This window comes from Eucalyptus grandis, chromosome 1 (genome assembly GCF_016545825.1).
Source record: "Eucalyptus grandis isolate ANBG69807.140 chromosome 1, ASM1654582v1, whole genome shotgun sequence".
NCBI lineage: Eukaryota > Viridiplantae > Streptophyta > Magnoliopsida > Myrtales > Myrtaceae > Eucalyptus > Eucalyptus grandis.
Window position 1 is genome coordinate 27,780,075 of NC_052612.1, and position 10,688 is coordinate 27,790,762.

The 10,688-nt window shown below is 35.9% G+C and overlaps 1 protein-coding gene and 1 non-coding gene across 2 annotated transcripts; one reads left to right on the plus strand and one right to left on the minus strand.

Annotated features, from left to right (window-relative positions):
- Positions 1-202: 202 nt before the first annotated feature.
- LOC104435545 (translin) lies at positions 203-5,738 on the plus strand. Its single transcript, XM_010048276.3, has 7 exons — positions 203-602; positions 1,125-1,221; positions 1,317-1,432; positions 2,906-2,950; positions 3,837-3,862; positions 5,002-5,137; positions 5,323-5,738. Exons 1-7 carry the CDS (start codon positions 230-232, stop codon positions 5,451-5,453), a joined length of 924 nt encoding a protein of 307 aa, XP_010046578.2. The 5' UTR covers positions 203-229; the 3' UTR covers positions 5,454-5,738.
- Positions 5,739-7,042: 1,304 nt separating this feature from the next.
- TRNAC-GCA lies at positions 7,043-7,114 on the minus strand. The gene has a single exon. It is a non-coding gene; the product is annotated as a tRNA-Cys (tRNA).
- Positions 7,115-10,688: the final 3,574 nt, after the last annotated feature.

A 10,688-nucleotide genomic window follows, 5' to 3' on the forward strand; every position in this document is an offset into this window, starting at 1 on the left:
GGAATAATAGCAGCATCACGATGTTGGAGAAATTAGTGGCTATTTTTTTTGTTGGTAGAGAATTGAAATTAGACCTAAAATTGAATTTTAGGGAATTATCTATATATACGTTTAACGAAAATAAAATTGCTCCTGGGGTTTAGCTACAGTTCGTACCCGTCTGTAGTCCCGCCATTTCGTATTAACCCCAGATAAGAAATAGAAAAAAAAAAAAAAAAGAGCAAAAACTATGAAATCCGCATTTCGCACCGGATGCTTGACGATTTCTCGTTCCTTAAACCCTAATCCTCCGTCGCTCTCCGCCCTGCACGGCCTCCGCTCCGCCGCCGTCGCTCCTTCGCCGCGCTCTCTCCGGGCGCCGCCGTTCCGCGCCCCCTCGCCGGCGACGCGCTGCTGCTGCTCCTCCTCCTCCTCCTCCGCGATGTCCGGCGGCGAGGCTCCCGCTCTCCCTCTGGAGAAGCAGTTCGAGGACTTCCGCGCCCAGCTGGAGGACTCCGTGGTCTTGCGCGAGCGCATTAGGGCGGTGGTCTTGGAGATCGAGTCCACCGCCAGGCTCATGTACTCGAGCTTGCTCCTGGTTTACCTGTCTCGGCCGCTTCCTGGTGATTCTTTTACGTTTCCGCCTTCAATGTTGGAAAACGTCGTGGTTGTTTGGATCGGTTTCGGGTTGGGTTCTGTCGTGTTTCTCCTGAACGGTTTGAATCGTGAGGAGGGTCGACGCTTGAGAAATTGTTTTTCACGTGGTTGGAATTTGATTTGGTGGGAAGTAGAGGGAGTGGGATTCTTGTAGATGGAGAGGATCGTGAATCGGTGTTTTTTGTGTCTTCTATATGTTTATTTTTCTCTTTGTGAAGGTGTCTGCCAAGAATATGGAATGCTAAGGAAGTCTCAACTGTAGTATTTTTTCTGTGATATCTCATAGTTGAATTTTCCGTGTAGGGTTAATTTTGTCAGTTACATAGTGACAACATTATTTGGTAATTTGATATCCCCTCGAGCTGACTATGTCTTTGTGGATGTTTGATATGTTACTTCTCTAGTTTCTTGAAGGAAGGTAGTGTTTGGGAGTTATTCAACGTTTTCATTGATCTTTCTTTTTTTATTTTTCTTATATTGTACGGCAGAGGTTCTGGACAAATCTAAGGCTCACATTGGCACCCTGAAGGATAACTACAGTCGGCTAGCTGATATTTTAAGTGAATGCCCTGATCAGTATTATAGGTCATACTACAACGGCATTTTGGAGCATTTGGTTCGTTTACTTTGCCATTAGCTGTACTCATGAGATTGATTGTAATTCTTGTTTCTTGAGTCAGGTATCATGGTGATTGGAGAAGTGAAACACAGACTGCAGTTTCCCTTCTCGCTTTCACGCACTATTTGGAGACTGGAAATCTGCTGCTTCACAATGAGGCTGGGGAAAGACTTGGATGTATACCAACTTTCTTTTTCTTCTTCTACTAGACATGTTCTGTGTGAACTCTTGTTTCAATTATTGCAATATGATATACCCTGTTGTTATACCAAGAGATGGTTAATGCTACCAGGTTGTCCTTGGCCTTCAAGGATATTAATTCTGCTTTTGGCTGTAAGGTGAAGATCACTAATTAAATCTTATGTTGGATGGATGAGGGCATACTCGTATCATAATGTGCCTTCCTAGAATAGTTTTGCTCTTTTCAAAAGCATAAATTACTTCCTCCTTTTGTCAATTGTGGTCATTATTTGTCTTCATTTTCCAATGCTCCTTTATTCTCCTTCCAAATTTCTTGTTTTCCTGGTCGTAGTCTTCATTATTTTAAATTACAGTGTCTAGCGACTGACTATAGTCAGCCAGGAAAAAGTGATTTTGTCTTTATTAATCATTGCATTTTGTCATTTGTCTTAAACAGTAAACTTACCTGAGGAGAACCCATTAAGTCCTCTGTTCACATAGCCAGGGAAAATTACGATTGCTTAAACACTTGTCCTTATTCTTTTCCGTTTGATTAGTAAACGTGAATTAAATCTTCAGGAAGATCAACTATAAACTTAACTCCAAAAAAAAATATGTTGGTAGATAGATAATGGGGACGTGATTCAGTTGTGTGATATGGAGTCCATGAATTAGTCATCCTGGAAGTTTTTTGGGTGGGTGGTGATGGCTGGAAGTCCTGGCCATGTACTACATTATTCCATTTTGGGTGAACGGTTTAGCATTCTTCTATGCTATTCATGCCGGTAAGTAATCTTGTAGCAGTCTGATTCTAATGTCATGGGCTGATGGTATTCATGTTGTAGTCAAGAGTTTCCCACTTTCCCCAAGCTGTCTAGTTGCTGCTTTTAATTCATCAAATGAAATTGCTTGGACTTTCTTTCAAGTCACTCTTCCTGTTTCTGTTGGGTTTTCATTATAATGGAAGCTTCTCTTCCCTTAAGCTTTCTGTTATATCATTTATGAGAAGGTCATAGCCCTGTGGTATCCTTATACAAATTTGGCCTCCATTCTGTAAACCTCTCAAACTGTGAGTGAGTACATGATCTTGCTGAAAGATGATGGACCTGCTGCAAACTGAAGTTCATGTTATAGGCTGTTGTACAGCTATTGTGTCAATTATTAAGTCAATGGTGTTTGCTTTATCTCCCGTGATCATGCAAAATAGTTTATGTTTACAGTATATCTTCTTTGTGGGATGTATTGCCTAATGGACGATATTGATTAAGCATCATTTCTTTTGGGCTTAGTTTCTTAGGTATTCATAGCTAGGCCTATTGTATTTTATTTGAGGTGTACTGTACTTTATAGTAATCTCATGTCCTTAATACAATATTTAGGGGAGGCAAGCAGACTGTTGATGGTATTCTTGATATTCTTGTAGTCAATTGGTATTCTTGATATTCTGAGTAGTTTTTATTGACCATGCAGTGAACAATTCCCAGTTTGGCCTTGACCTTGAAGACTATCTTGTTGGTGAGTTTGGAGTTCAACATATTAATATGTCTAGAAGTTTGCATTGAAATGAGTACCAAGTCCTGTGTGTATGTTGAAGATTCTTCTTCAAGTTAATTGAATGATCTTCACACCATGCTAAAATTTCTTGAAAGTCCTGTACTTTTGTCTAATTATTTCCCATGATGTTGAATGTGTGCTCAACTCAAACTACTTATTTACTGAACTCAAACAAAGAGCGGGCTTGTTGGATATGATGGTCATTTTTTGGGTTGGCTATTAGTATCAAACGTTCCTTATATTACTTTATTCCTGAATAAAACTGCCTCTCCCTCATGTCTTTAATTATTATCAACAAATTTATTTTATTTGATATTTCAAGTAGTTTTTGGGTATGATACATCTGTAACTTGGGATTCTTAGTTCCATTTTTTTACGTGGACAGTCTAGTTGGAAATTTTCAACTAAAGGATGTCCTGTTTAGTTAAGCGATGACCTTTTCTTCCTTATAAAAATTATTATGATCTTCCACTGCAGACATGCATGTACTATCAAATTTGTTTATTGGAATTTGTTTGTTGTGCCTTGCTGTACAAAACTCCATGTTGGACTCCTATTTGCAGAAAAGTGAAGGATTTTCAAAAGATATTTGCAAAGGCAGTTCCTAAGTGTGGTTGCTTGACTGATACTTGATGGTCCTAGATGAGTTGTATTTGTTTTAGTGAGTTGTCTGATATTTTGCATTATTAGATTGGTTTCATATATGCATTGTCAAGAAGAATTTTCCTATTTAGACCCAAAAAAAAAAAAAAAAATTCCTATGTTTATAGTGGCAGAATAAGTTTTGTGCCATGCCGATCATGTCTCAATGGATTCACTAACTTGAAAATTTTTACTTTTGATGCAGGAGTTTTATTCATGTCTAATGAGTTGGTGAGTACCATCCTTTGAAATTGAGTTAAATATTTTGGGCCTATATCTAGTCTAGCCTGTCTTTTGGGTTGATTTTCAAATTTAGCATCACCTTTAGATTTTATCAGTCATCTTTTAGTTTCACTCTGCTTCCAGCCAGCTGTTAACTTGAGATCAGTCATTAACTTGCCGACGTGATGTCTACATCGGGTCGAGGTGGAAAATTGTCCTCAGTTAATCAGATTAATCGATAACAAACTCGTTTGAGTTGTAGAAATGACAAAATTACTACTACTTTAATATAGATGATTTTTTGTTAGAAAAAAAGTTCCGTTTCCATCTCACCACTATTCAAACTGGAAATGCTAGTCTTTCTCCACCATTGACAATCACCAGCCATCTCCGGCCACTGAGCCGTCAGCCACCCTGCTATTTATGGCCACTTATGGCATTGTAATTGCTGCAGCTACCCTCTCCGTCTCGTGTGGTGGACAACCTCCATCTAAGGCTGCACTCCATTTTATTTTATTTTATTTTTTTGGGGGCAGGGAAAGGAGGGGGGAGCGAGAGAGAAAGTTGTGTGCAGCCCAACATCGCTCATGCAACCTTTATCGCAAAGCAGATTGCTATCAGGCAACCCTGCATGATCTTGGTTGCTTGGTCACAACCTTCATTGTGACTGAGGTTCCGAGTCCCACCTGAGCGACCTCTCATAATTGAGTGCACTTTGGCACCAAGTCAACGGACAGAGTTGTGGTAGCAATGAATGCCTGCCACCACCCTGTCCTCTCTCTTTTCCCTTAAAATTCTGTTCCCTCTTTTTGTTAAATTTATTTAAAATTAAATTCCTTTGATTTAAAAATAATCGTTTTGGTTTTTTATTTTTTCATGATAAATTTTGTCACGTAGGCGCCATGTGAGCAAGTTAACAGCCTATTTAAAGGGCAAGTTAACTTTTGGGTAGAATTGAAGCAAACTTGGAGGGTTGAGGTCTCTTTGAGATAGAATTTAAAAGTGAGGCTGGATTTGGAAATCAAACCATACGCCAGGCATTTTTCTTTTCATATTAGGCCAAAATTATGTAATGTTTATACCCATTTGTGTGAGCTAGTTAGTTTTCTGAAACAGGCTTGGGGTGACATGCATTCTGAATTTTGCAGCCAAGGTATGTGGTGAACCAAGTGACAGCTGGGGACTATGACTGCCCAAGAAAGGTCTTGAAGTTCTTAACGGAACTTAATGCAGCTTTTCGTATGCTTAATTTGAGGAATGATTTCTTGCGCAAGAAATTTGACGGTTCTCTCTCCCTCTCTCCTTCTCTCTCTCTCTCTCTACACACAGCACGTGCACATGTAGAGGCACACATCACACGCACACAAACACTGCACAGATAACCACCACAGTCTCATGTGGAAGTCTTCTAATTAGCTTATCAAACTTATATCATAGTCCCTTCACTAAACTTGTTCCCAAAATGACAGGGTTGAAGTATGATCTCCGAAGAGTTGAAGAAGTTTATTATGATGTGAAAATCCGAGGATTGGCATCTGATGAGGACTCAACAGGTGACCAGAGGTCCAAGGAGAATAATGACTCAGAAGTTGTACATTGACCTCCATTCCAATTGTTAACGTGTATCAGTAGGTTCTTCTATGAGATGATGTAGGCCCTCGAGTTGACACTTAATGTAGGCAAGGGGCAGGCGGGGACTTGCTGTTTTTACCTTTTTCCATCTTCCATTGTAGATTTCAGCAGAAGAGGAGCATTGGCTTAGCATCTTGTCTGAATTCCCCTTGCACTGTTTAAGGAGTCTTTTCCCTGTTCGGGGATGGAAAACTTTGTTTGGATCTGTATCCCTGGGAGTTTTTACTAATATATGCCTGAGCTCTTCCACAAGCGTTGCATGACTCACACTGTTCGTAGTCAATATGTTGACTTTGATGTTAGCCGGAGTGGGGTTATCATTTGGTCAGCTAAAACTTAGTTTTGCCGCTGCATTTCGCTTCGTCTATCGTTTCATAGGCACAGCTACAGGTACAGGTTTGATTCTGCTCTGTTTCATGGAAATTTTCATGTCCCCTTGCATTAGGACGTGTCGGTTTCGTATCCAGAAATTTCTGAAGCCTCCGGGGTCATGTTACTCAGAGTAACTGAAGACTTTTAGCTTTCAGCTGAATCAGCAAGATAATAATCATTTGGCAAGTTAAAATGCGCTCTTTGGTTTTGACAGAGTGATGTTTGGTAGCAACGATTGTCGTGGAAACTGGTTTTCTAGAAGCTGAAGATTGAAAATTACAAAATGATGTTTCCAAGTTTTTCCGACTCAATTGAGAACAAACTGGTCTGGTTAGCGTTTCCCAATCGTAAACCATCCAAGATCAAGACGGGAAACACAAAACTTATTGCAAGATGTTTCCGAAGATCTTACATGCTTACCATTTTTTATAGAGAATTTCCATATTCATGTACCTAAAAAATTTGAAACAAAACAAAGGTAAATTATGCTTATGTTCATTTTTATTGAAATTTGCAAACATTTTTACGTTCTAACCATCAGAGACATATTTGATGAGATGTGTGAATTAATAGTTTCATTAGAGTAGATTGATGCATTTATTATGGTTATTTGCGGGCCAGAGATTTAAGAATTTGCCACAATTCATTGAATGAGAAAAGGGAAGTCATTTACTATTGTATGAGCAAAACATGATACTGAGAGTTTCCTAAATCCTACACTTTTCTTGTTTTCATGGAATATTAAGGTACCTCATCGTAGATTGTAAATAATGACCCTAGTAGAAGACATTTGATGAGATGTGTATATTGATAGTTTATTCATAGACCAACGATTTTAGATTTACGATACTTGATAAGAAAAGAAAAGTCATTCACTATTGTATGAGCAAAACATAATACTGAGAGTTTCCTAAATTCTACTCTTTTCTTGTACTTATTTTTATGGAACATTAAGGCACCTCATCGTGGATTGTAAATAATGATTCTAGTGAAAGACATTTGATGAAATTTGTATATTATGGATCAAAGATTTTAGATTTATGATATTCAATAAGAAAAAGGAAAGTCATTTTTCAATTGGCATTTTTGCGGTCAAGCTTTTCCTGGGGTTTATTTTAGGTTGAAAAAGAAGGGGAAGAAACAAAGAGTGAAAAAGGGAAGCAAAAAGAGAAAGAAAAAAACCACAGGGCCCAACCGGGTTCGAACCGGTGACCTCTTGATCTGCAGTCAAATGCTCTACCACTGAGCTATGGACCCATTTGATGGTCATAGGGGAACAATAAATTTAACATATATTAAAAAATGTAAAATGCATATCACACCTAAGAGAATATGCTTATTAAATATTGGCGCAAGAGTGTGTGTATATCTATTTCTTATCTAGTTCTAGTGAATCAAAGGAAGAATTGTTTGGAGTGACGTTTTTTGAGTTCTTTTGGCCCGTATTTGAATAAAATATTCATTCTTTTCATGTAGTTGTAGGACAAGCACATGCTCTACTTACATTATACGTACAATTTCTGAGTTAAATATGCAACATGCATTATCTGTATGTACATGGTGCATATTCATCATCACTTTGTAAGGCATGTCTTGCTTGAACCTAACGTATCGGTATATATAAGAGGGCTCATAAAACAACCTTTGACCAAAATAACTCTGTGTGACTTCACATAGCTTTAGGCATTTGGGTCTGTCATCTTAGGAAGCGAGAGGTTCCGATTTTTTATACCCATCATTGAATTTAATGGGGCAATTGAAAGGAGTTTATGGATGCGAGTGACTTTGTAATTATCTGAGTGAAGAAAGGAAAACTAAACATAGTAACCATAGGGCCCAATTAGGGTCACATCAGTAATCTCTTTGATCTGCAGTCAAATGATCTATCACTGAGCTATGAACCCATTTGATGTTCAAATTTGAATTGAAAATTAAATATATATTAAACAATACAATGCCCATCACATACCTAAAAGCTATATTTGTTCGTCTGAATTTTTGTCTAGGATACGATATGAAATATAATGATTTTGCTATATCCTAATTACTGATTGGTAAATCTCTTTAATAAAACCATATATTATCACATCCTATCATGTTAATTGTTTGGTATAAATGATATGTTAATTTTAATGAACCTAAAAGTTACATAAATTGAGATGGTAAGAGTCTTTCATGATACTCTGGCCTTTTTCATTTTTATTTCCTTTCTTTTTTTCCCACTCTTTTTTAAATTCTTTTATTTTTTATTTTCTTTTTTACCTTTCATCATTCTCTAATGAAACTTAGCTAAATAATAAACCATGCTAATATAACTAAAATACTAAATTACACAAAATATGTAATAAACATATATACCAAATAATATATATATATATATATATTATTGTTTATATTATAAATAGAAAGAAAGTTGACTATATAAATAAAACCCGGAATTAAGAAAATGAAAAATTTTCTATTTTTTTCATTATTTTTTTTTTTTAATTAGAATTGAACTATTGTTTTAATTTTATTAATGTAAGAAGAATTTTGTTCAAAAATATAACTTTTATATTATAGATATTAGAAATCATATCTACCTTTATCCCATATCTCATGAAATAATTTTATCCGGACTATATTCCACTTATATTAGACTTTGTCATATTTTGAATAAACACCAAATATGAGATATGATAAATTTTATCATCTCCCACTTCTATTAGACTTTATCATGTCTTGAGCAAACATCAAACACAGGTAGGATAATTTTATTATATCTTGAATTTTATCATGACAACTAAATGTAACCAAAGAGAACGTAATTATTACATATTTGCACAAGAGTATTTGTGTGTCAATTTTTATCTAGTGCTAGTGAATTAGAGAAAGACTTTTTAGATTAACATGCTTTTTCGAGCTCTTTGGCTTGTACCAAAAGGCGCTATTCATTTTTTTTCTTGTCCTTGAAGCACAAGTACATGCGATACTTACATTATATGTTGTACAATTTCTGAGTTAGATATGCACTATTGGAACATTGCTTTGGATGGGGTACAATGAAATCAGACTTTGAGGCATAATAGCATTCTTTTTAAGGAATTAATTGCCTCATATTATTACTAATAGTTACCAACAAAAATCCTTTAGGATACAACAAAATCTCAATTGAGAATACCAAATAACAATTTTAGTATTTCTCTATAATCTCTCAATGGAAATATTTGAAATTAGGGATGAGCATGCTTCCAGAATAAAACCTAGAATTGAAGAACCTAATTGGTGGGAACCTCTTCGGTTTTAGGTTTTAGGTTCCATTTGAAGAACCTATTTCAAAGGGTAGGTTCCAAGTTCTTGGTAGTTGGAACCTGGAATCTGAAATAAGTATTTGTACTTTTCTTAGTCTATATCTTATTGTGATCCTGCGTTATTCTATAACATTTGATAATGAGTGTGTAATTTGGAATCACTAGTTTGAACTTCCATATCACTAGACTTTTACTTTATTAATATTTCATATTCTTTTCGTGTCTAAATATAAAATGTGGTCAATGGATTATAGCAGTAAGTGGTGGTCATTAAAGTGATGATACACTATAATCATTAAATTGATAACACAAGTGGAACCTGAAATTTGTGATAGGGTAGGTTTCAAGTTCCAGAGCATGTAGGGTAAGTTTTAGGTTCCAAAAAATAAGAAATCCATTCCGGCATATAGGTTCTAGGTTACAAGTGAGACTTGTATGGAATCCAAATTGCTTACCCATAATTAAGATGATGGCTTTAATTTTTTGGAAAGAAAATTTGACAAGACTTGATAATGATTGATGCCAAAAACTGATGTACTTATCTTAATCAATTTTAATAGAGGCAATTCTTTGAAAAAGATTGCAAAGTGAATAGTTATATTCTCAAATGTTACATTGAAAAGACATGAAAAATTTGACATAAAATGATAAAAATAAAATAAAATATTTTTTAAATTATGAATTTCATAACTTTTGAAATTACTGATTGAACAAATACGACCTTTCAAAGGTTGTGACACAGCTAATAAAAATTAGCAAAATAACCGCATGAAACAAAAATAATAATAAACAAACGATCAATGCTAATTATTTGCTCTCCTGCACACGGGTATTGTTGAGTCTAGCCCACAACTCATTGTCTTTATTTGAATAAGTAAAGTGACCCACATCCTTTTAATTTTCCTATGCGCGACAAGGAAAAACACTATTTCATTTATTTTATAAACAAACAACCAACATGCACCATGTATGTGTATCAGTATGTACATTGTGCATTTTTTTAGCCTCTTTATGAGACACATCTTGCTTGAACTTGAAGTATCAAGAGAGTGCATAACAAAACCTTTGATCAAATACCTCTTCGTGAATTCACGTAGCTTTAGGCTCTTCAGTTTATCATCTTAAGAAGTGAAAGGTTTCAATTTCTGACACTTACCATCAAATTCCTTGGGGCCATTGGAGCTACAAAAGGATTTATGAGTTTGTCATCTCAAGAATCGAGAGGTTTTGATTTCTGGTACCATCATTGAATTTCTTGGGGCCATTGAAAAGAGTTATGGACTCCTATGACTTTGTAATTATCTAAGTGAAAAAGGGACACAAAGATAGAGTAAACTATAGGGCCCAACGGGGATTGAACCGATGACCTCTTGATCTGCAGTCATATGCTCTATCACTAATTGATATACATATTTGGACCAAAAATTCAATATATTTTAAATTGTGAAATGCACATAACATACCTAAGGAAAAGACTGAAGTAACATGTTTTTCGAACTCTTTGACCCGTACTATAAGTCACGATCCGTTCTTTTTGTATC

Coding starts and splice junctions, on each gene's coding strand:
- LOC104435545 (XM_010048276.3), top strand. CDS start 230: ATGAAATCCGCATTTCGCACCGGATGCTTGACGATTTCTCGTTCCTTA. Junction 1,433..2,905: donor GGCTGGGGAAAGACTTGGAT/GTATACCAACTT, acceptor TTGACCATGCAG/TGAACAATTCCCAGTTTGGC. Junction 3,863..5,001: donor TATTCATGTCTAATGAGTTG/GTGAGTACCATC, acceptor TGAATTTTGCAG/CCAAGGTATGTGGTGAACCA.